The 26,148-nt window shown below is 46.4% G+C and overlaps 1 protein-coding gene and 1 pseudogene across 1 annotated transcript in view; one reads left to right on the forward strand and one right to left on the reverse strand.

The window, feature by feature from the left end:
* Positions 1–17,654, reverse strand: part of PALLD (palladin, cytoskeletal associated protein) — a 394,011-nt gene extending 376,357 nt beyond the window's left edge. Inside the window, exon 1 of the mRNA XM_069540800.1 lies at positions 16,750–17,654. Coding sequence (XP_069396901.1) covers positions 16,750–17,654 — 905 coding nt within the window. The remainder of the gene's footprint in view (positions 1–16,749) is intronic.
* Positions 17,655–19,234: 1,580 nt separating this feature from the next.
* On the forward strand, positions 19,235–19,935 carry LOC132427736 (ubiquitin-conjugating enzyme E2 R1 pseudogene; annotated as a pseudogene).
* The last annotated feature ends 6,213 nt before the right edge of the window (positions 19,936–26,148 follow it).

Consider the following 26,148-nt stretch of genomic DNA (forward strand, 5'->3'; position numbering starts at 1 on the left):
TGTCTATTTAGGTCTTCCACCCATTTTTTATTTTATTTTATTTTTTACATCTTTATTGGAGTATAATTGCTTTACAATGGTGTGTTAGTTTCTGCTTTATAACAAAGTGAATTAGTTATACATATACATATGTTCCCATATCTCTTCCCTCTTGCATCTCCCTCCCTCCCACCTTCCCTATCCCACCCTTCCAGGTGGTCACAAAGCACCGAGCTGATCTCCCTGTGCTATGCAGCTGCTTCCCACTAGCTATCTATTTTACGTTTGGTAGTGTATATATGTCCATGCCACTCTTTCACTTTGTCACAGCTTACCCTTCCCCCACCCAATATCCTCAAGTCCATTCTCTAGTAGGTCTGTGTCTTTATTCCTGTCTTACCCCTAGGTTCTTCATAGCAATTTTTTCTTAGATTCCATATATATGTGTTAGCGTACGGTACTTGTCTTTCTCTTTATGACTTACTTCACTCTGTATGACAGACTCTAGGTCCATCCACCTCGCTACAAATAACTCAATTTCGTTTCTTTTTATGGCTGAGTAATATTCCATGTGTGCCACATCTTCTTTATCCATTCATCCGATGATGGACACATAGGTTGTTTCCATCTCCTGGCTATTGTAAATAGAGCTGCAATGAACATTTTGGTACATGACTCTTTTTGAATTATGCTTTTCTCAGGGTATATGCCCAGCAGTGGGATTACTGGGTCATACGGTAGTTCTATTGGTAGTTTTTTAAGGAACCTCCATACTGTTCTCCATAGTGGCTGTATCAATTCACATTCCCACCAGCAGTGCAAGAGGGTTAAGAGGGTTCCCTTTTCTCCACACCCTCTCCAGCATTTATTTTTCCTAGATTTTTTGATGATGGCCAGTCTGACCGGTGTGAGATGATATCTCATTGTGGTTTTGATTTGCATTTCTCTAATGATGTTGAGAATTCTTTCATGTATTTGTTGGCAGTCTGTATATCTTCTTTGGAGAAATGTCTGTTTAGGTCTTCTGCCCATTTTTGGATTGGGTTGTTTGTTTTTTTGTTATTGAGCTGCATGAGCTGCTTGTAAATTTTGGAGATTAATCCTTTCTCAGTTGCTTCATTTGCAAATATTTTCTCCCATTCTGAGTGTTGTCTTTTGGTCTTGTTTATGGTTTCCTTTGCTGTGCAAAAGCTTTGAAGTTTCATTAGGTCCCATATGTTTATTTTTGTTTTTATTTCCATTTCTCTAGGAGGTGGGTCAAAAAGGATCTTGCTGTGATTTATGTCGTAGAGTGTTCTGCCTATGTTTTCCTCTAAGAGTTTGATAGTTTCTGGCCTTACATTTAGGTTTTTAATCCATTTTGAGCTATCTTTGTGTATGGTGTTAGAGAGTGTTCTAATCTCATACTTTTACACGTACCTGTCCAGTTTTCCCAGCACCACTTATTGAAGAGGCTGTCCTTTCTCCACTGTACATTCCTGCCTCCTTTATCAAAGATAAGGTGACCATATGTGCGTGGGTTTATCTCTGGGCTTTCTATCCTGTTCCATTGATCTATGTTTCTGTTTCTGTGCCAGTACCATACTGTCTTGATTACTGCAGCTTTGTAGTAGAGTCTGAAGTCAGGGAGCCTGATTCCTCCAGCTCTGTTTTTCTTTCTCAAGATTGCTTTGGCTATTCGGGGTCTTTTGTGTTTCCATACAAATTGTGAATTTTTTTGTTCTAGTTCTGTGAAAAATGCCAGTGGTAGGTTGATAGGGATTGCATTGAATCTGTAGATTGCTTTGGGTAGTACAGTCATGTTCACAGTGTTGATTCTTCCAATCCAAGAACATGGTATATCTCTCCATCTATTTGTATCATCTTTAATTTATTTCATCAGTGTCTTATAATTTTCTGCATACAGGTCTTTTGTCTCCTTAGGTAGGTCTATTCCTAGATATTTTATTCTTTTTGTTGCAATGGTAAATGGGAGTGTTTTCTTGATTTCACTTTCAGATTTTTCATCATTAGTGTATAGGAATGCCAGGGATTTCTGTGCATTAATTTTGTATCCTGCTACTTTACCAAATTCATTGATTAGCTCTAGTAGTTTCCTGGTAGCATCTTAGGATTCTCTATGTATAGTATCATGTCATCTGCAAACAGTGACAGCTTTACTTCTTCTTTTCCGATTTGGATTCCTTTTATTTCCTTTTCTTCTCTGATTGCTGTGGCTAAAACTTCCAAAACTATGTTGAATAAGAGTGGTGAGAGTGGGCAACCTTGTCTTTTTCCTGATCTTAGTGGAAATGCTTTCAGTTTTTCACCATTGAGGACGCTGTTGGCTGTGGGTTTGTCATATATGGCCTTTATTATGTTGAGGGAAGTTCCCTCTATGCCTACTTTCTGGAGGGTTTTTATCATAAATATTCCACTCATCTTTTGATTGGGTTGTTTGTTTGTTTGATATTGCCACTCCTGGTATTTATCTGAAAGAAATGAAATCACTCTCTCATAGAGACGTGCACTTTCTTTCTGATGACCATTTAGGTCCTTTCCAGTTTTGGAAACAATGCTGCTATGACCATGCGTGTCCATGCATCCCTGTCCACATGGTTACCTCCTCCAGGTATAAACACACATCTGGGAGCGGGACTCATTCATTCATTTACTCAGCACATGCCTACGGGGCACCTGTTACCTACAGGCACCATTATAGGCCCAGGGACACAACGGCAAAAATCAGCTGGAGGTCTCGACACTCGCGGGGTTCATATTTTACTGAGGGAGACAGTAAAATAAATGAAGCCACTGTAGAGTATATCAGTAAGTTCTAGGGGAAAACCAAAATGGAGCCTAAAAAATGATATAAATGACCTTATTTACAAAACAGAAATAAACTCACAGACACAGGAAACAAACTTATGGTTCCCAAAGGGGAAAGAGGGGGAGGGTTAAATTAGGAACTTGGGATTGACATATACACATTACTATGTATAAAACAGATAAACAACAAGGGTTTACTGTAAAACACAGGGAACTACACTCAGTATCTTCTAGTAACCCATAATGGAAAAGAATCTGTAAAAGAATAGATACATGTGTATGTATAACTGAATCACTTTACTGTACACCTGAAAGTAACACAACATTGTAAATCAACTCTACTTCAATTAAAACAAAACAAGAGAGTGGAGTGCGCAGGCCCTGTTCTTTTCCGCAGGGCAGTCATGGAAGCCTGGCTTTGATGGGACATCCAAGGAGAGAGATGGAGGGTCCAGGACTGCGTGGATCTGGGGAAGATGAAGCCCAGGTGGAGGGAACAGCAGGTGTGGATACCCTGGGCATGCAGGGTCCAGCAAGGACACATCTATGGTACAGTGGCAGGGCTGCAAATCAGGGGTGGCATCAGAGAGACAGGGCCTTCTCACTGTTTACAGGACTACAGGTTTCTCTCTGAGAGCAACCAGTAGGCCCTGGACAGCTTTGCACTGGGCTGTGATCACAATTTCATGGAAAAGAACTGTGCCGGGTGTGGTGTGGACTGTGAGGGGTCAGGGTGGAAACAGGGTATGGATTAAGGCAGGTGGTGCAGACACCCAGGGGAAGATGCTGGCGGCGGGGACCAGAGCCGCACTCATGGAGGAGGCATGAGGCGGTCAGGTTGAGGGAAACAGAGGTCGAGGTTTTGTCCATGAACGGCTGGCAGGAGGGCTGTCATTTGTTGGCCTGGGGAAGAGTTAGGAAGACAGGGTTTCGGAGGACAGGAGACTCAGGGACTCACTTTTGGAGACATTACACTGGATGCACCTGTTAGGTACCCAAGCAGAGACCCAAGTAGACAACTGGGTACCACACAAAGTTCAGAGAATGCACGTCTTTAATTTCCTGTGTATCCCAGCACTGTTCCCACGTTGTTTGTACCTACTCACATGTGATGCTGCAGCGACACCTGTGCTGTCAGTTGTCATACGGCTCCTCTGAGGCTACTGTCTGCTGTCAGTGTTGATAACCCTCTTCAAGAAAAGCAGCGCTGCTGGGCTAAGCCATCTGGATCGTGACTTTACAAGTGCGGCAGCTTCACTACCTACTGGCCACGCTCTCATGAACCGATGCGGCTACGAAACAGGACACCACACCCTGATACCCTGAGTGAGAAAAGTGGGTCGGTGGCTTGTTTCCATGTCTGTTTTCTTTTGAGGAGATGGAAATTTCTACCGACAGCATTGCACAGGTCTCATAGGGCTAATCCTCTTGTTTTGGCTTTTGATGGTGATCAAAGCGTCACTAATATAAACTAATTAGAGGCCTTGCAGGTGCTGGGGTTTGATTATAAAAAGAAGGAATTTAATTACTTTCAATTACATATATTAATTGAAATTTTATTAGGCTAATAATGATGACCTAATAGCCATCTTATGATTATGTGTAGGTATGAGTCATTGTACTAAAAGATTAAAGATGCCTGGACCATTGGTGGACTCCACTTTTACTGCAGTAAGTGGGTGTTTAAAAGTGGTTTTTCCACAGCCAACATCGTTCCCAATGGTGAAAAACTGAAACCACTGCCACTAAGATCAGGAACAAGACAAGGTTGTCCACCCTCACCACTATTATTCAACATAGTTTTGGAAGTTTTAGCCACAGCAATCGGGGAAGAGAAAGAAATAAAAGGAATCCAAATCGGAAAAGAAGAAGTGAAGCTGTCACTATTTGCAGATGACATGATACTATACATAGAGAATCCTAAGATGCTACCAGAAAATTACTAGAGCTAATCAATGAATTTGGTAAAGTAGCAGGATACAAAATTAATGCACAGAAATCTCTGACATTCCTATACATTAATGATGAAAAATCTGAAAGAGAAATTAAGGACATACTCCCATTTACCCTTGCAACAAAAAGAATAAAATACCTAGGAATAAACCTACCTAAGGAGACAAAAGACCTGTATGCAGAAAACTATAAGACACTGATGAAAGAAATTAAAGATGATACAAACAGATGGAGAGATATACCATGTTCTTAGATTGGAAGAATCAACACTGTAAACATGACTGTACTACCTAAAGCAATCTACAGATTCAATGCAATCCCTATCAACCTACCACTGGCATTTTTCACAGAACTAGAACAAAAAATTTCACAATGTGTATGGAAACACAAAAGACCCTGAATAGCCAAAGTAATCTTGAGAACGAAAAACGGAGCTGGAGGAATCAGGCTCCCTGACTTCAGACTATACTACAAAGCTACAGTAATCAAGACAGTATGGTACTGGCAAAAAAAAAAAAAAAAAAAAAAAAAAAAAAAAAAAAAGAAATATAGATCAATGGAACAGGATAGAGAGCCCAGAGATGAACCCACACACATATGGTCACCTTATTTTTATTTATTTATTTATTTTTTTTTTTGCGGTACGCAGGCTTCTCACTGTTGTGGCCTCTCCTGCTGGGGAGCAGAGGCTCCGCACGCACAGGCTCAGCAGCCATGGCTCACGGGCCCAGCTGCTCCGTGGCATGTGGGATCCTCCCGGACCGGGGCACAAACCCATGTCCCCTGCATCGGCAGGCTGACTCTCAACCACTGGGCCACCAGGGAAGCCCAGTGAGGCCTCATTTTTATCATACCAGAGGTACTTCTGGATTAGAATTCTTCATGAATTTTTCACCAACTCCCAAAAGTTGAGAGTGGAGAGAAGGGGAGGTGAGGGGGGTGAGGAAACATGTCTTTGTCCTGTTGTCAAGCCGTGCAAGAGAAACAGGGAACATCTGATGTGATCTGGTTTTATGCAATAATTCAAATTGTTAACAAGTAATTTGCATGTAAGTTGTGTTGTAAATTGTATGTAACTTTAATGATTGAACAGAAGCTTTAGTTCCATCAGCTTGTCTCTGCTTTGCTGGGGTTTTGGTAGAATCATGCAAAAGTGAAGGAAAACGGGATTTTTTCAGTCCTGGTTGTGGTTATAATTGGTATTTGTGCCAGTTACACTTGGGCGGGGCGGGGGGTGAAGTGACTGGATATAAGGTGGAAATGCCTTGAACCGTGTTCCCATCAGTCCCACTTCAGCTGGGCTACTTCGTCTGCCTCCTGCCCCGGTCCAGATGGCTGCTACTTGGGCCAAACGTAAGAAGCTCCAGGCCCGCAACTTCGTGGCCCACACGTCAGTCTGGCCATTGGCCCCCATCTGGACCCCACGCGAGTTGGTCAGGGACGTGTCCCTCACTCAGCCCCGTCTGAGTCTTTGTCTCCGTGACTCAAGTCTTGAATGGCAGATCTGCTCCCTGTGCCCCATCCCTGTATCTGGACCCTGGTACCCATCATCCCGCTTTCCTGGCGCACATGCCTCTACCTACGCCTGGGTCTGCCACCTCCTCTCCACTGGACCCGCTGCCCCCTGCCAGCACCTCGGGTCTCCTGGCCTCTGTCCGTTGCTGGTTCCAGGTCCCCCCGCACCCCTGCTCTCCACGAGTCCTGTCACCTGCTCCCGGGGCCCTGGGAGGTGGCCCATCGATCACCAGGCCTTCCCAGTCTTGGGTCCTGAGTCTCCCGGACCGACTCGGTGGGAGCTAGGTTCTAAAATGCCCCAGTGCAGGCAACTCTGTACTAAAGGTTTTCTTCCATATACAAAATTCCCTTTAAAGATTTCCTCTTTGGCCTCTCCTAGGTCTCACGTGGAAAAGAAGCTCAAAGTTCTTAGGCATTTGGTACATTTACCAATGCATGGCAGAGGAGCCAAGATCTTTGGAACAGATATTAAGAAAAATTTAATGTACATTTATACATTTCCGCCTAAAAAAACCCTCAAAGGATACAAAAACGGCCAGCTAACTTTAAACAACGGCACAGTCTCATCAGAAGCTTAATTTCTCTAGAAGAGCACAATTTGTAATGACTAAGGAACATTGCTCACGGGCCTTGGTAGACTGGGAGATGACAAGAGAAACTAGTTAATAATCCTGTAGCTACTCGTTAAATTAGTCCTCCCCTCCCGCTGTAAGAAGAAAAGAGGCAGAAGCATGACCTTGATGGCCCCCAAGTTACGAAATGGTTAAATGAACTGTAACACAGGAGTTAGGATCTGCTCACCTGAATTAATCCTTTGATGGTAAATGGGTCACCTTTTGTGGTTTTTGCAAGGGTGTGGTGCGCACAGAATACATTTGGAACAGGCCTATTTTGGGAGTAAACCTAAGCGGGGCCGTATGTAGTTTGAAAACCTGTGGAACTCTTTTGAGTGACACGTGAGTGTATTTCGAATGAAGAATTACTTGTTCCCAAGATTAGTGGGTTAAAAAAAAAATCTAAACAGAATCCAGAAGAAATACTCAATTTCATTTCTATCACAGGAAAAACTATAAGAAAAAATCTTTATGTAAAATATACGTAAATGCAGAATTTAGGATGACATATTTAATTACGTGAATGCATTAGGAAGTTTCGTACTGCCCTCTGCTGTCAGTTTCTAAAACAAATATAGTAGACTTACTGTAAAAACGGACGCAGGGTGGATTAGTTGAACAAACCGGTTTGAAAAAAATTCCCTGCCCCTAATTCCACCACTTTCCAGCCAGTAATGCTGATTTACTTCACGTCTCTGTGTAGTGATCTGTCAGCCCAAGGAACCAGCTCCAGCAAAGTGTGTGTCAGTGGATGTACAGTGAGTGGTAAAGTTTGTGATTTGGGAGATGCTACATTAATAAGAAATTATCAGCCTTGCAATTCGTAGTCAATGATGTCTTCCTTAACTTTGTGCCAAATTTCTTAATTTTGAATTTACTTTTGCATATTTACATAATTTAGGCAAAACACTCTTCATTAATAAAAGCAAAACCTTCCAGATAAATGCATTAATGGCTTATTTTCTGTAGTATAATCCTGACTTGAACTGTTATTTTCATTTTGGCGTATGAAATTAAGAAATGAGAAGTACTAACAATAATAGGTAACAGCAAAGTGGCAGTTACTAGGTGCAAGGCACTGTTTTATTTTTTCCACATATTATTTTATTTAGTCATAAAATAGAATGGGGGCGGTGGGTATTATAATTCCCATTTCACAGGTGAATAAACTGAGTCACAAAATAACTTGTCGACGGATGCATTTGGTGAAAGGTGAAGCCGTGATGGGAAACCCTGGAATCTGACCCCAGGGTCTCTCCTCTTAAGCTCTTTGCACAGAAGGTACAAATGCTGCATTTACGGGGGAAGAATGTAGAGAAATTACAGTGGCTACTGACAGCACACTCCCAGCCTGCTGTTTGTCTGCTGTCCACCCTCTCGTGGCCGGAGCCTGGGCAGGGACAACAGGCCTGTCCACGCCCAGCCTGGTATCTATCTCTGTCTTGTGGGAAAGTTCTGCCACGTTGAAGGTGTGGTGCGCTCAGCATAGGAGCATCTGCCAGTGGAGCCCATGCCTCAGACCAGACACATCCGGGGCCGCCCTCGTGATTGGCCGCACATACCTGTGCTTTTCATCTGCCAGACAACTTCTGGCTTCCGGCACACTTTCAACAATCTCCATCAACTCATATTCAAGTTATGCACAGCACCTGAATATATCAGTTGGGCATCCTAAGTTCCCCCCTTAGCCAGCAGCACCGGTTCATGACGACAGATCCAACCCACCAGGGACAACCAGCACAGCTACTACTTGCCATTCCAGGTTGCCTCTGCCTTGCAAGTACTTGGAAAATACGACCTCGGGCTCCAGAGGGCTGACTCTACAGGAAATGAAACAGCACGTAAAACACTGACGGGCTTGAATTCGTTTGCCTCCTTAAATAGGCTGTGGACTGATCAAACCTTGAGTTACTTTACAGAGACAGCACTGCTCATATGTAAGAGAGGAACCCATGTCTCCAGGATGACCTGGAACCAAGAATCTTCAGTCTGCAGAACCCAAAGAATAGAAACGTTGCCATCAGAGCCCTTTATGAATCAAGGCATCCCTCAAGGAGGAAAACCAGGCTCCCGGCACGAGGAGCTAACACCAAATGATTAGCAAGTCAGCTTCAAGTTTGAAATTCCCTGAACCCCTTAAATTATGCCCTGATTCCTGGATCAGGGAGACAGATTTGAGCTGTGCCTCCTGTCTCCTTGCTGGTGGACCTCACAATAACGCACTTTTTTCCCTCAAAAGCTGGGGCCATTGTATTGGCTCCTATGTGTGTCCAGCAGCCAGCCCTTGCTCGGTAACAATTTTTGGTGACCACGAAGGGACCCATGTCTTGTGACCAACTGTCCGTGGCTCTGAAGCCCCCGGGGTGTGTGGGCCTTCACCACTGATCCTGAGTGGCCACCTAGACTGCCCGTGTCCAGAGGGTGGGGTTTCAGGTTCTTGCTTTCCCACCATGGGACTCCAGGCTCCTCAGGCTACTTTCGCCTTTGACAAAAGAAAGTGCTCCTGGATCAGATGTCTTTTGGGTGAGTAACCTTGTTAAAACATGCCTGTGCCTAAATTGTCTAAAAACCTCATCAGGATCATGGGTTAGAGTCCCACCCTGGGGGGAAATATGAAAGGTCCTCAAAAGTTCAGGTTAGACATAAATCGCAGCAGTATCTTTTTTGACCCACCTCCTAGAATAATGAAAATAAAAACAAAAATAAACAAATGGGACCTAATTAAACTTCAAAGCTTTTGCACAGCAAAGGAAACCATAAACAAAACGAAAAGACAACCCACAGAATGGGAGAAAATATTTCCAAATGAAGCAAACACCAAGGAATTAATCTCCAAAATATACAAACAGCTCATGGAGCTCTATGTCAAAAAAACAACCCAGTCAAAAGATGGGCAGAAGATCTAAATAGATATTTCTCCAAAGAAGACATACAGATGGCCAAAAAGCACATGAAAAGATGCTCAACATCACTAATTATCAGAGAAATGCAGATCAAAACTACAATGAGGTACCACCTCACAGCGGTTAGAATGGCCGTCATCAAAAAGTCTACAAACAGGGCTTCCCTGGTGGCGCAGTGGTTGAGAGTCCGCCTGCCGATGCAGGGGACACAGGTTCGTGCCCCGGTCTGGGAGGATCCCACATGCTGTGGAGCGGCTGCGCCTATGAGCCATGGCCCCTGAGCCTGAGTGTCCAGAGCCTGTGCTCTGCAACAGGAGAGGCCACAACAGTGAGAGGCCCACGTATCACAAAAAAAAAAAAAAAAAAAAAAGTCTACAAACAGTAAATGCTGGAGAGGGTGTGGAGAAAAGGAAACCCTTCTGCACTGTTGGTGGGAATGTAAATTGATACAGCCACTATGGAGAACAGTTTGGAGGTTCCTTAAAAAACTAAAAATAGAACTACCATATGACTCAGCAACCCCACTCCTCGGCATATATACAGGGAAAACCATAATTCGAAAAGATACTCGCACCTCAATATTCACTGCAGCACTCTTTACAATAGCCAAGACAAGGAAGCAACCTAAATGTCCATCGACAGAGGAATGGATAAAGAAGACATGGTACATATATACCATGGAATTGTATATATTACTCAACCATAAAAAGAACAAAATACTGCAGCAACACCCATTTCCAGCAACATGGATAGACCTAGAGATTATTATACTAAGTATAATTATTATACTAATTACTATTATTATTATAAGTCTTATTATACTAAGACCTAGAGATTATTATACTATATTATACTAAGATTATTATACCACTTCCAGCAACATGGATAGACCTAGAGATTATTATACTAAGTGAAGTAACTCAGACAAAGACAAATATCATATATCACTCATATGTGGAATCTAATTTTTAAAAATGATACAAATGAACTTATTTACAAAACAGAAATAAACTCACCGATTTCAAAAACAAACTTATGGTTACCAAAGGGGAAATGTGGGTGGGGGAGGGATAAATCAGGAGATTGGGATTGACATATACATGCTACTATATATAGAATGGATAACCAACAAGGACCAGGGAGCTCTACTCAGTATTCTGTAATAACCTATACGGGAAAAGTATCTGATAAAGAATGAATGTATGTATATGTATAACTGAATCACTTTGCTGTACACTTGAAACTAACACAACATTGTAAATCAACTATCCTCCAATAAAATTTTTAAAAAGTAGTTCAGGTTAGAGTCCTGAACCCTGGGTTCAAGTCCCAGAGTCTTGGATTTCTTTGTCTGTCCAGGTTGGTCTAAGTCTGTTGAATTTGTTAGGATTGGCCAATAGGGGGAGGACCTTGGATGTCTATAGCAAAACTTTATTAAACCTGATTTAACGAAGGTCTCCGACTCAGGAGATAGAAGACTTTGCTCCCTGACTGGAAACCCTGCCTCATGGAAGTGTCGGGGGTTTTCCCCCATGATGTGCAGTGGCTTCACAGGAACCCACCCCAGAAGAACATACCCCATGCCTGGGTTAAAGGCATTTCCAACCAAAACACCTCCTTGGTGTCATTTTGCTCTGGTCATCCTGAGAGGAACCTTTCAAATGAGGAACATTAATAGTATACCTGACTGTAGTCCTTTGGGATGTATTCTTCAAAACTGGTCAATGTTTAGCTATGAGCCGATGGAAAAGAAGACAATGATTTTCTCTGTGACACTGCCTGGCCCCAGTATCAGCTGGAATCGGGGGGAAATGGCTGGAGAATGGGTCTTTGAACTATGATACTATCTTATAATTTGATTTGTTTTGTTAGAGAGAGGAAAACTGGGATGAAATCCCATTGCACAGTCATTTATGTCCTTATATCAGAATAAGAATGTGCAGAAGAGATGTAAAATTGTGGTTCAGAGGGAAGAACCTCAGAAAAAGCCTGTTTCAATAGAGTCAAAACCAAACCATGATCCTGACCTACTACATCCAGTCCCTCCGTCAGCCCCTCTTGTGGTTTCCCTGTCTTATGAAGGAGGTCTGCCTGTAGTCAGTGCAAAGGGTCCTACCAGCCCTCGTAGGGCTGCTGGTCCGGCTCTGTACTGCCCATACCAGATGGTCACAAAGGAACACTCTTTCTTCCCCATACCCACCAGGGTATTCAGTTTGGCCCAGGGAACACTCTACCTCAGGCAGGGCATTTCCATTAAGACAGGTCCCAGCAGGCTTAGATGACCAAGGCCAACCCAGGGGATTCTCCTGTATCAGCCTTGGATTTATACAACTGGAGAAATAATAAGCCATCTTACTGAGATGAGCCTCAGAAAATGGAGAATCTCTTTACATCCGTTTTGCTACTCATCACCCTAACTGGGCTGACATACAGGCCCTCATGAACACCCGACTGTGGAAGAGCATAGGATGGTATTAGAGAAGGCTGCCAGGAAGCTGGAAGTTTCCCTGAATCACAACCAAATCATCCAATCAGGACTCCGGCGGCACAGGCCACACCTGGAGCTGAACCAGGATGCTGGGACCCGAAAGACCCAAGGGAACTGAGCAAGCCTGAATCATCATAAGGGATGTTTAATAACCAGACTTCAACAGGAGCCCCCAAACGGCAGAGCTTGAATAAGATCCAGGAAGTACAGCAAGGACCCCAGGAGAACCCACCCACCTTCCTCCAGGGGGTTTTTGAGGCTTACAGATGATACGCTGCTCTGGATCTCGAACACCCAGCTGTAACTGCTCAAACGCCCTGTTCCCTTTTTGGGAAAATTAAATGCACTCCCACATCAAGCCTCTGCCCCACAAGCTGCCCCATTGCGATCGGGAGACCAAGCCTCCCCCAGAAGCCCCTGAAGAAATTCTGCAAAAGGTAAGCGTGGATGTTTGGGCTGACGGGAGGCTGGGAAGAGACAAGGCGGCTTACCTAGTAGTAGTAAAACTCCGTCCAGAGGCCAAGACTCCGAATGTGAAGCAACAGGCATTTAAAGAGGCATTTGAAAGAAGGTATAAAGCCTCCGACGACCACCTTTCTTAAATGCCAATTATTCTGACCTTGTCAATCCTCATGTAACACTCCCATCCCGTCGGTTCAAAAACCCGGGACCAGCGATGACTTTTACACAGGGTTTGAGGGCTGTTAACCAAACTGTAGAGGATATACATCTGGTGATGCCAAATCTTTATACTTTACTTACAACTTTATCCGGAGACTTTTGCTGGTTTACAGTTCTGGACTTAAAAGATGCCCTTTACTGCATACCCCTAAGTCCTGAGACCCAGAGGTTTGCCTTTGAATGGGATGACCCAGAGTCTGACGTAAAACAACGATACTGAGGGATGGGACTCCCACAAGGATTGAAGCAGGACCCCACCATCTTCCGGGAAGCCTTAGCCACGGATTGAAGGGATCTCCAATTAAATGAGGGAGTCTTAACTGCAATATGCGGATGGTATACTAACTGCTCGTAGAACTAAGGAAGCGTTAGGACCAAAATACTGCAAGGGAAAAGCACAAATTTCTCAACCAACTCTAAAATATTGAGGATTTGAGGTATCCAAAGGACACAGAAACATTGCCAGATGGAAGAGAAGCAATAGTTATGGTGACTGTAGCCACTACCAGAAGGCATTCTTGAGAATTCTTAGGAATTGCTGGGTTTTGTCGTCCTTGGATTCCTAACTTTGAATTCAGCGACAATATGAGGCTCTTAAAGGAAGTGACAATACGCCATTAAGCTGGACTCCGAGATGCCATAATGAGTTCCACACCATCACGGAGAAGCTTTTCACAGCCCAGCACTTGGTCGCCCAAGCATTGTGTCTGAAAGACAGGGCGTGAGTCTCGGAACGCAAACTCAATGTTTAGGTACCTCCAGAAGGCCAGTAGTTTACTTTTCTTGAGTCCAGCAATCGGGCGTGTATGTCTAGTATGGCCAGTTTGCCTCTGGGCTGTGGCTGCAACCTAAGACCTTTCACAGGAGGCTGAAAAATGTACCCTGAGCCAGCCGGCCACTGCGCATGCCCCGCGCAGTGTGCCACCTTTACTTGAACGAAACGGCGGATGTAGGCTTACTTCGGGGAGGCTGGGCAAATACCCGGCCACACCACTTGACCCCCCAAATGTCACATTACAGGTGGTATCCACTCTAAACCCAGCCACTCTGCTCCCCAGGACGACAGGAGAGCCTGCTCACGACTGTATACAAATAACTGAATACAACCTGACTGATCAGCCTTTAGAAAATCTGGAAATGGAAATATTCACGGACGCGAGCAGCTTCACGGACGAGGCGGGGCTTGGAAAGGCCGGGTGTACGGTTGTAGCTCATCAGGAAGCCCTAGAAGCAGAAGCCCACGTCCAGGTCCGTCTGCCCAGAAGGCCGAGCTCACAGCCCGCACAGACCCCTGAGCCTTGGAGCTAAGGAAAAGGTGACTATCTATACCAATTCCAAGTTTGCCTTCTCTGTCCTACGTGCACACGGGGCCACCTGGAAAGACTGGTCTACTGACATCAGGAGGAAAGAAATTCAACATGCAGAGGAGACACCAGCCTTATTAGATGCTGTTTTATATATATACTCACATATTTATATGTATAGATGCTGGAATAAGTAGCCATAGGACATTGCCTGGGCCACCCAAAGACTGATCGTTATATAACTAACGGAAATTAGGCTGATCAGACTACAAAACAGGCAGCCAGAACGAAAAACCCAGATCCTAAGGCTTCAGCACTCATTCCAAGTGTGGACCTGTCCCTGTTTAAGCCTCAGATCTGGAAATGGATCTCGAGAGAGCAGACGCATGGGGATTTCATGCTGACTCCCGAGACTTAGACGCTGATCAGGACCAAACAACCACAGAGGCTGGGTTTATAATGAGCTTATACATGAGCATGTGACGCATGCTCACCTGCATTAAGGTACCCATGCTCACCTGCATTAACTATTACTCACCTACATCAAGGTACCCATCATGGGAGGGCTGCACAAGTTTACTGTTGGTCTATAAATGCAAACGACCATCCAAAAGGTAACACAAAATTGCCTGATCTGCACCGGAAACAATCCTAAAACTGGGCCACCCCTGATGATAAAAGGGGTGCAAACCCGAGGGACAGAACCAGGGGATGATTGGTAAACAGACTTTACTGTTAGGCCAAGAATCAGGGAACACTGTAGATATCTGCTGGTGTTGGTGATGCCCCTGCACACCAGGGCAAAGCTTCTCCACGCAGGACAGAGAATGCTTCCTAAGTAACAAAGGCCTTCCTCAAAGAAATGATCCCTCGTTTGGGGTCACATCTTTCAGTTCAAAGTGACAACAGAGGAGCTTTCATAGCCAAGGTGACTCAAAGGTGTCTGGGGCCCTCGGAACACGATGGAATTTCATGCTTCCTGGAGACTTCAGTCTACGGGGAGGACTGAAACGATGAATCGTTCCTTGAAAGAGACAGTCACCAAAATAGGCCAAGAAACCAACGTGACTTGGGATAAGGTCTTACCAGCTGCCCTGCTGAGGGTCAGAGTGGCCCCTAGAAGCAAGCTTCAATTGAGCCCTTATGCGATGTTCTCTGGGAGACCTCCCTGAAGGTCTCATGTGGTAACAGAATTAGATTTGATAAAATGTGTACAGTCTCTCAGTGGTGTCGTATCTTCTATACATAAAAAGCATCTAGTCCGTTAATGCTTCCCACGGACGTCCCCCCGCATTGCACAAGCCCAGGGACTGGGTCCTCCTTGAATCTGGACAAACTCACAGCCTGCGGACCAGTGAAGCCCATGTGGAACGGCTCCTATGACGTCCTTCTGGTTATATATCCTCCAGTAAAGATAAAAAGAGTCAAGCCTTGGGTCTCCTACTCCCAGAAACCTTAAATCACTTTTCAGAAGGAAACAGAACAGCTAAGACTCCACCTGGCTGTGACGAGAAGACAATGATGTCTCGACAGTAGCCTGTTTCTGCCCAAGAGTCTGGACCAGGCCTACGTGAATCCAAGTTCAATCACTAAAATGTTAAAAATAACATGTTTTCACGGATTCCCAAAGTCGCAGTTCTGTGTATCTTAGGGCCAAACCCTCTTTACTCATCAAATTTGTCCTTGTGGTCCATCTTGTATTTTTAAAAAGTCCTCTCCCCCACTCGCAGGATGACTGCCCAAGACTTCAGAGTTCAAGGCGGGACTCGGGAATGCTTACAAGTAAGTGCAAAACAATTTCATTCCTCTTATAAAGATCCATGCCCCTCATCAGCTGAAAGCAGCTAGCCGGGTCCTCGCCCCTACTTCCCTCCAGACCGAGGAACGCACAAAGGAGACGCAGGTAAAACAGCGCCCAGCTTAAGCTCGTTCGCCCCCTTAAGTATGTTCATTGCGCAAACCTGAAGTCATTTTACAGAGACAGCCCTGCGCATGTGCAAGACGGGTACGGGCGTCTCCAGGATGACCCCAACAGCACGAGGAGCTTTCTTGGACTGATTAGCAAGGCAGCTTCCAAGCCTGAAATTCCCTAAACCCTTAAATTCCGGTCGGGAGATGGATTTGAGCCAGGCCTCCTGTCTCCTTGCTGGTCGACCTCACAATGAAGCTTTTTCTTTTCACAAAGACGGGGCCACCCATCTTAGTTTAGGCATGCGGGATCTAGTTCCCCCACCAGGGATCCAACCGGGTCCCCTGCATTGAAAGCGCAGAGGTTTACCCACTGGACTACCAAGGAAGACAGCATGCAGCAACTATGACCCAGCACAGCCTGAAAGAGTAAAAAAAAAAAAAACAAAAACAAACCCGGGGCCATAATATTGGCTTCTATGCCCTTCTGGGAGCCAGCCCTTGCTGGGTAACAGAAATCTCTTCTTTCACATTAAAGTAAAGCCAAAAGACCACGCGCATCATCTCATAGCATCTCCACAACCAAAGAGTCGTACCTGACCCGAGGAGGTGGGTTCCCGGCGACTCTGCACTCGAGGTACACCCGACTTCCTTCTGCCACCTCTTGGCTCCGCAGCTTCTGGATGAACCGGGGAGCGGCCAGCAGGTGGCGGGCAGCCGGGGGAGAGGGGCTCCGGCTGGGCTGGACCACGTCCCGGGCCGCCGCGGGGTGATGCCCGGGCTCCAGGGGCTCGGCCCCGGCTTCCACCTCCTGCTGGTCCCCGGTTGGGCTCCGGCTGGCCGAGGCGCTCATCGGGGCTGACAGCTGGTTCTTAGGGGACAGGTACCCGCTGTCCGGGGATGAGGACTCCCCGTTGGGGTTCCTGGTTCTCGGCTTGGAGGTTTCTCTGAAGATGGCCGTCAGCTCCTCGATGAGGGTGGCCGCCTTGTTGCACAGCGGGCTCTGGGGCCCGGCCCTGCCCCCGTGCGTGGCTCTGGGCTTGGCACTGGCGCTGGGGGCTTTGGCACCGTGTTGCCCTGCCCTGCGGAGACTCCGGATGTAGCTGGGCCGGGCCAGCAGGGGCGAGACGCCGGGCTTCCTCCTGGACGCAGGCGAGGAGATGCGCTCGGCTCGTTCTGCTGGCAGCGGCGGGACAGGTGTGGGCTTGTGTGCGCCAGGCGTCCCTGGGGACAGGTGCTCACCCGACCCGGCCCCCTGAGGGGGAGGCGACCCCCAGAGGCTCCCAGGAGAGGGGCTGAAAATCTGCGAGTCCTCCCTTTCCGAGTCGCAGTCCTCCGTCTCTGAGTTGGCTATGGCTCTGCGGGCCAGGTCCAGACTCTTGTTTATCTCCTCCTGGCTGAGGAAGGCCGACAGGCCGGGCAAGAAGTCTGCGTTCTCGCCATCTTCCGCCACGTCTGACAGGGAGTCGTAGAAGGAGTCACGGGAGGACATGTCGGACATAGTCAAGAGACGCTCATGCACTCTGTCTGATTTGGACAGGAAGGCAGGGGCCTGGAAACCAGCTCTGAAGGACAAGAGCCACAACTGCAGTTAGTAGGAGCGAGTGGGGTGTGTGTGTGTGTGTGTGTGTGTGTGTGTGATCACAATACTGCTCATCCACAAGCTGGGAGAAGCAGTAAGACAAACAAATATGCTTTTTAAGTCATTTTCCCCTATAAATTGGAAAAAACGTCAAGCACACCTGTGTTTATCATTTTAATTCGGTATTTGCCCTGTGAGTGAATACTCATCATCTCACTAAGCATCATTAAATAACTCAGGAGGGCCACGCCTGCCGTGGGTGCTGTGAGTGGACCAGGGCCCCCTTCCCTCCCCCCTCCCGCCTCCCCCCCTTACACCTCTAATTTCATTGATGTTATGAGAACAGGAGTTTGTTGATATTTTAAGCAAATCTGACACTGCTTATGTCACTCTAAACCACGAAATGCATTTTGATTCCAATTTTCACTGGTTTTTAGTTTTCGGTGAAATTTTTGAAACCTTTTCTTTTCCTGGTGTCCAGACATGTGTATTCACATTCATTCATTCACTAGTTAATTCAAGGCAGAGTTGAAATCGCTTACTGAATTTCAGGGGCGGAGGGACAGCTGCGCTCTAGACCAGGGGTTGGCAAACTTCCCCACAAATGGGCGGATGACCCCAGACCACTCAGCATGAGGGGGCATTGTGCCGACAGCGCTCTGCAGATTATTTCACTTAAAACCCTCACAACTGGCGGCCCCAGTTTAGAAAGGGAAAAACGGAGCCAGAGGATGTGAGAAGAAGAGCCCAGACGACGACCCCAGAGCCCACGCCTTCGCCATATGCTTCCCTACCATCATATTATCGTTTCACAGCCGAGGTCCCAGCAATGGATCCGATTAAGAAAACGTGGGTCAGAAATCAGAGTTCTGCTATTAAGGATATTTAGTGCAAAGTGAAAATAACATGATAGATTTTAAAACCTCACAAAAAGCACTCTCCGAGGAAGCTAGAGAGCACACTTCTGAATGGTGCAACAACTTTAAATTCTTTTTTTTTTTAAAAATAGGGAGTGTTTGCCGGAGGCAGATTAAATCACCTGTTTATGAATTTATATTTTGGTTTGAAAGAGGCACCATCTGACAGGATCCAGTTGTCCAGATTAGGTGTAGCTTAGAAACCACTTGCACAGTGAAAAAGAAAACAATAGCAGGAAGGTGTATGTGGTCCGGGTTTAATCTGCAACCCCGACATTGCCGCTAGAACATGCACGTGGGCTCGGGAAAGCGCTCATAGCATGGATGAAAGGGGAGATTTCCACGTGGCCCAAACTCACCAGAAAATTATGCTTCAGAGATGTCCATGTTATTCAACCTTCACATTAAAAGGTCGTAACCAAAGAGATACAACTGCAAACATTTCCGTTATTGCCCTGAGATTTCATGTGTTATTTCACACAGCGCTTCCGGCAATTCCGTGCTGGTGACATCCATACAGAAAATGCAACACACTGGCAGCGGCGCAGAGCTAGTGGAGGGCCCGGGGGCTCTGGGCGGCAGATGTCCCGTGGCTCCCACGCGCCCCCGGCCCCCGCCGCCGCCATGGCCGGGTCGCCGGCGCCCAGCTCGCAGGAGGCGCTTCTGCTGGAGCTCAAGGGGCTGCAGCAGGAGCCGGTGGAGGGCGTCTCGCTGAGCCCGGTGGACGAGGGCCGCCTGCCTACCTGGGCGGTGGCCATCTTCAGCCCTGACACCTACGACGAGGGCGGCTACTTCAAGGCGCCTCGAGAGCCCCCTCGACGACCACCGGCCTGTTAGTCCCTGACCAAGATGTAGCCCCCCGACATCTACGGGACTGGGGACGTGTGCGTCGCCGTCCTCCGCCCACGCCAGTCCATGACGCCCTCAGAGAGGCGGAGCCCCGCCCAGAACGTCAGGACGCCGCTCCAGAGCGTCGTCTCCCTCCCCCTCAGACCCAACACCTCTCCCGCCCACGGGGGCGCCTACGTGATGCACGGGGAGCGGGAAGAGAGCAAAGGCTAGTATCACGAGTACACGGACAGCAACCGGAAGCAGGTCCCGGGGACGACGGCGCACGCGGAGCGGGGCGGCGTGCAGGTGCCCACCACGCCGGCCGGGTCCTGCGTGAAGACCGGGACCCCGGCGCCCGCGGGGACACAGAGCTCCTCCACGAGGACGGCGAGGCCGAGGCCGACCGCTGCTTCTGGGACGACTCGCAGGACTTGGGCACCGAGAAGCCCTGACACCGCATCTTACCTCAGCCACCCGCCTGTCTGCCGCCGCCACCACCTCCGGGCGCCAAGCGGCCCGGGGTCCCCCAGCCCACGTCTCCTCCGCCTCCGCCTCCAGGGAGGCCGCCGCCCTAGAGGCCCTGGGCCCCGCGTGGGCTGCAGCCAGAGACTCAGGGTCCCGCCTCGTGAGTGGACGGGTTGACTCGGGGTCATCTCTTCTCTCTCCTTTGGTTTGTTTGGAATCTAAATAAAGCAACTTTATGAGAAAAAGAAAAGAAAAGAAAATGCAACACACTAAAAAAGAACTAATGTGTAAAAAGGAGTAAAGAAGGGGTGAGGTCAGTGGCCACTGCACAAGCAGGGTTGACGATTGGAAAGTGAGGCATAAAGTGTCTATAAATCATTGCCGCCTGCCTCTGTCCTCTTTTCTGAAGGAAGTCGAATTGCCTGGAAATTCCCTCTTCTCCTCTGCGTCTCCTTCATCGCTTCCTTGTTAGTTTGGTTTAGTTGTCGTTTCCCCTAAAACTCCCGTAAGCTGCAACTATTTTCTGTTTTCTTTGGCTTCCTGCGGGTCCAGCTTCTTCGTGTGGAGAAATGGTCCTTCCCAGTTTAGTCACTCTTCCTTTACCGGAATGATAAATTGACCATGAATCCCACTTACTATGCACAAGGGAAGCTTCCAGGAGGGCGAAGATGAGCCAGGCATGGTCTCTTCTGTAACCATCTTACAATCCAGGAGGAGGGATTAGGCAAGAGTCAAGAATGACCCAAAGACAAGGAGGAAAATGATGATTCCTGTTAAAATAGGAGATCGGAAAAAAAATATATATATGAGATCGGATGGTGAGAGAAATCACACTTACGAATTTGGCGGTGCCATTCCTTTGCTGCTTTTTTTGCCGGTGGTCCCCCGGCTAATAAGAGAAGGTCCAAACGGGGCAGGCAGGTTACCTGTGCGCTCCTGGACGGTCAGCGAGATGTGAAGTCTCAGGCCTCGTCCCCCACGATCACTGTGACAGGCGCTGCACCCACACCCAGCCACCTGCTCCCGCTCTGAACATCGTCTTCTTTCACGTCCCTGAGCTTTGCGCAGGTGGTTTCTTTCGCCTTTCCCGTCTGTTCTGTTTTTCCAACTCCAGCTCATCCTTGAAAACTACTTAATTTCACTTCTTGTTGGTTACTTTCTACGATCCTCCAGTCAATACAATTCACTCCTTTTTTTGAACATGACACTCTGCAGGTATTTTGTTGTAACATTCATTTTGTTGAACTATAAGGATTAGTTAAGAACCCTGTGAAGGCCGGGAAAGCAGGTGTTGCCTGATAGCCTTTCTGTGCTGGACGCCTGGCAGTGTCTGGGTCACAATCGTGGCAAGTGAGGGAGAAAACCACACCTAGTGTTTGAACCAGTTTTGAGCCCTGGGTGGGAATTGACAGGAGAGGGAGCCACGCATCCACAGCAGACACGGGACACTCTGCAGGTATCTTGTCCCCTCCTGTCCTGGAGGCCACTCCTGTCCCCTCCACTCACTCAGCCCCAGGCCCCGTAACACCTCCCTGGGACAGGCTGTCTTCGGTGAGGAATCGTTCTGCTCTTTGTGCAGCTTTGTCACCTGTCTTTTCAATGGTCACTCATCGCCGGGGCTCTGCTTTCTGAGAAGAACTTGATAAAGTAATCAGTGCTGCATGTTCATAGCTGCTAATGAATACACATAAAATACACATTACATGTCCTTGTACCAGTACAAAATGGTGGTAGTTCTGACACCACGTTACAAAAAAAAAGTAGACAGTGATTTGTATGGTTTTCATTACCCTCAAAGAAAGTTTGTCATGAAAAAATTCAGAGCCGGAACGACATTTGTTTTCTGGCATCCCTGCTATTAGACGTCGGGAATTCTCTAAATGTTGACACTCTTCGACGTGTGGATACCGGTGAGCTCAGGGTTAAATTCTGAGTCATAGAAATATTGGGTTGGCCCAAAAGTTCATTCAGGTTTTTCTGTAACCAACTTTTTGGCCAACCCAATACAAATCATGTTTCTGGCTTACGTCCTCTGTTGTCTTATTCATCAGCATCGATTCGTTGAGTGCCGGCTATGCGCTAGGCGCCTCTTCTGCAGACTGGGGACACGGCCGTGAGGAAGATGGGCTTCTCTGCCCTAAGAAGCTGCCATTTTAACAGGAAAAAAGCAAAAGTAGGAAACCAAGGAAATGTCAGGTTCTGATTTTCTTATACTTGTTTTGGTCTCAAATCTTTTGTTAGTTGATTTTGGGAAACTGTACTGTGCTTTTATCCCTCAGATCATCTTTCAGAGTTGTTAGGGTACAAGTGGGATAGGACGGGATGGACGGATGCTTGCGGGCTCCCATCGGTGTCCATACACCGTAGCAGTTCCGGACAGCTCGCTGTGGGTGGGCGGGGCTGACGGTAACAGCAGGAGGACACTTCAGGCCAGCGGTGCCTCAGACTCTGGGACTGTGCAGTGAAGGAACTGCGGGCGCCCTGGGGATTCTCTGAAGGCAGACCCCTCCAGCAGGTGATGGTGCCAAACCCTCAGGCATTAGCAAACATGTGGTAAAGCACAGGCTTGGGAGGGTCTGCAAATAGTGGGAGGCGTTATAGCTGCCCGCCCACCTTGACCTTCAGCAGACCTATCAGTGTCTGGTGTATCCCAAGGAAATGTTGCTATCAGACGTCAGCTCCCATGGTCACCTACGTCATTACATCCCTGTGCATACTTCATCCATTCTCATGGAATTTTATGCCATTTAGTTGATAGGTTATTTCTCATGGTTGATTTTACGGTTCTCAGCTTTGCCCTAAGTTCACATTATCTGAATTCTGTTGGACCCATATTCCACTATGAAATATAGAGCGTGTAAGTTTTCACTGAACATTTAATGTTTCATATATCACACATTCTGACATAAGCAATTTTATCCTCTTAAATTGTCTTGGCATTATGATCTTGGTATTTGGGAAAACATTTGTTTTTGAGCTCCTGAATATGTAGTAGACATACATATCCATATGATTCAGATACGTATACGAATATACAAATAATAGAAAAAAATAGGCAAATTTTTAAAATTATGAATAACATTTGTTTTTAGAGTTGCTGACTTTGGAGGATAATTATCTGAAAAAAAGATCTGTGCTATCGAGGACAACCTTCTATTTTGTCGGTCAGAAAATACTTGTGGGACACCCCCTGCACCGTCCCCAGTGGCAAGGAACACAGGCTGTTGAAATGTAAAAAAACTCCCCCACTTGAGAGGAGGTTGGGGAAGACAAGGCACCTCATGAGAAGCAGCAGAGTCCAGGAGGAAGAATAATTCAGTTGCAAACGACAAAAGTCTTGATTTCCAAGCTTTGAGCTGCAGGCTTTCCTATAAAGATGAGCCGACTTGTGATGGTTAGACTAATCAACTTTACGATGATGTGAAAGTGATAGGCCTTTGGTGGAATCCGTACTTGGAATTTTGAGCTTTTATCTTTTCCCAGGCCAGTGATGTGCAGTCTGATCCTCTCTCGAGATGCTGGGCAGCGGCCGCAGTGCCCAGCCAGCTTCGCGATCACGAGGGTAAACAACCGATGTACTTACAACCCTCTGGACCCAGACAACCACTCTGCTTTTCACTGTCATTACGGTATGCAATCAGTTACATGGAATATTCAACATTTTGTTAGAAAACGGGCTTTGTGTTAGATGATTTCGCCCAACTGCAGACTGATGGAAGTGTTCTGGGCACCTTGAAGGTGAGACAGGCTGGGACCTGGGACCCTTTGCTGCAGTGCTTGCACCTCTCCTCAAGCAATAAAATACAAGGAAACTGTAAGGGACTAAAAATAACTGCGTGCATGCGCAGCTGGGGCAAATTCTGGACAAAAGATACAAAAAGACCAAAAAACCCAACTGCCACTTCTGAAGAGCCCGGAGCAAAAGCGGGGTGTCGGGAGCAAAAGCAGAGTACTGCACATGCCCCCTGCGCACACCACCACCAAAGGGATGGGCGAAACACCTAAGCCACCCCTCCTGATGACTCCTGGACACACTCCTACCCTCACCCCATATAAGGAACCATCCTGCCCCGCCATCAGCGCGCGAGCAAGGGCACCTGTTTCTTGTTTTGCTTCCCCTGTTGCAGCAGGGGCCCCCATAAAGCCTTGCCTGAATTTCTCGTCTGGCCTCTTATCAATTTCTATTGATTAAGGAGGCCAAGAGCCCTGGTTGGTAACAAAGGTGGGCTGGGCTAAGCTGTGACCTTCGGTAGCTAAGTGAGGTGTATTCAGTGCATTTTCAACGTGCGATACGTCTGCCAGGAGGGAGCCCCATCATGAGCTCAGGAAGATCTGTAGTGAACCATTGGATCCTGAGAATAATAGATGGGGGGAACACTATTTTTTTTTTATTATTTTGATTACCCAACCTACAGCATAAAACATTCAATTGTTTAGCCAAAGTTGAACCAGGAAATGGTAGACATGGTTGAAATTGGCATGGAACTGCCACATTGTCTTTTCCACACTTGGTGTATTTACTTGAATAATTTAAACAAGGGGAGGACTTTTGCAATAGTTTATGGAATCCTTTGCAGAGACTTTGATGAGCGGCTACAATTTTGAAAGGAAAAATCTTTGATGTTAGAAAAAGACTGACAGGCACCAAGGATCATTCAGTATCCCAAACCACACGGGCCAGGTGCTTTAGAGAGTGCAGACAGGGGTAGCAACGTTTCACTAGGCGTTTAAGATGTGTATACAGTTAGAGATAAATACAGGAGGAAGGTTGGAAGATGGTGCGTCAAGCAGTGGGTGCTGATTACGTCTGCGGTGGGTTGAGGATGGGGTTGTTAGGGGAATCTTTGGTTGCTGTTTTCACATTCTTTGGGAAAAAAAGTGGAAATTCTGAGTGATTTTAATATTGAACTTAGCATTTTGTTTCTGTTTATTTTCGTATTTAAACAATTACTAAAAGTAATAAAAACTATGGGTACAAGGATACAAGACTAAAAATATTTTAAAATAAAACCCAAACTATGAAAACCAAACTTGAAAAAGCTTTAAAACTTATTTTTTCCTTGTTCTGGAAGCACATGCAATTCCTAGACGAAATTTCTTCCTTCTGTTGAAATAACTTTTTAGGTCCAAGATGGAGCTGCTCCTGCCTGGGAGCCATGTCAGCAACCTGAAGCTTAGGGAACTTTTGTGTCCCTATGAACACTCTGCTTGAACAGAAACTCATGCATCCGGTCAGCCAGCCCCAAGCCAGACCAGCATTGGTTTCCTTACTTACCTCCTTCCTCCATCTCACCACAGAAAGGTGAGTCTGCAGCCCCAGCTAATCAAGTACTTCCTATTTCTCTCTCCCTTGTTCTTTATCCTATAAAAGCTTCCTGTCTTCCTCTTCATGGTAAGGCTCTTCCAAAAGAGACTGTCCACTTCATGAAGGGTTAAACAAAGTGTGTTTGTATCACCTAAATTGTCTTCTTTAATCATCATTTTACAATCCTTCCTTCCTTCCTTCCTTCCTTCCTCCCTTCCTTCCTTCCTTCCCTCCCTATAGGGCTAAAGTCAAATATGAAAAATTTATTAAACCCTTTTTGATGCAAAAAGATGCACAATAATTTTATAATCCACTTCTTAATAAATACATGTGGATTCCACTCTTTCCTAATCTTTAAGTAAATTGTCATTACAGGGAGGCATGGCATATTTTTACTTCAGTTTTTAAATTCTCCCCAGACGGTATATTGTATCTCAATTGCAGGGACATAACATAATAGCTGATTTCATGCCCACAACAGCCATATAAAGTGTTTCCAGAAAGAGTAGTTGGAGTTACTGGTGTCCTCTTTGTATACTATCTTTATTCACCATATTGAATCCATTCTAGATTTTACTTCCAGACCATCCATGTCTACTGCCACTGTCCTTATTCTGGCCTTCATTCCCTCACCTAAATTCAAAGCCTATTTACCAAACTTGTATCTGTGTTCTCTCATATGATATAACACATCCAAGTCAGAGCTGCTCTGCTCAGTCTTTATTTCCTTTGCTGGAATTTAACCAGGACTCGGCCATCGCCTCCATGCCTGAATTCCTGGCTGGAGCTCAGATAACACAATTCCCTTTGATGTCTTATACACACACACACACACACACACACACACACACACATTAGCAAAGTGTAGACTCTTGTCGTGGCCTTGGAGATTTCA

The sequence above is a fragment of the Delphinus delphis genome, chromosome 6 (genome assembly GCF_949987515.2).
Source record: "Delphinus delphis chromosome 6, mDelDel1.2, whole genome shotgun sequence".
NCBI lineage: Eukaryota > Metazoa > Chordata > Mammalia > Artiodactyla > Delphinidae > Delphinus > Delphinus delphis.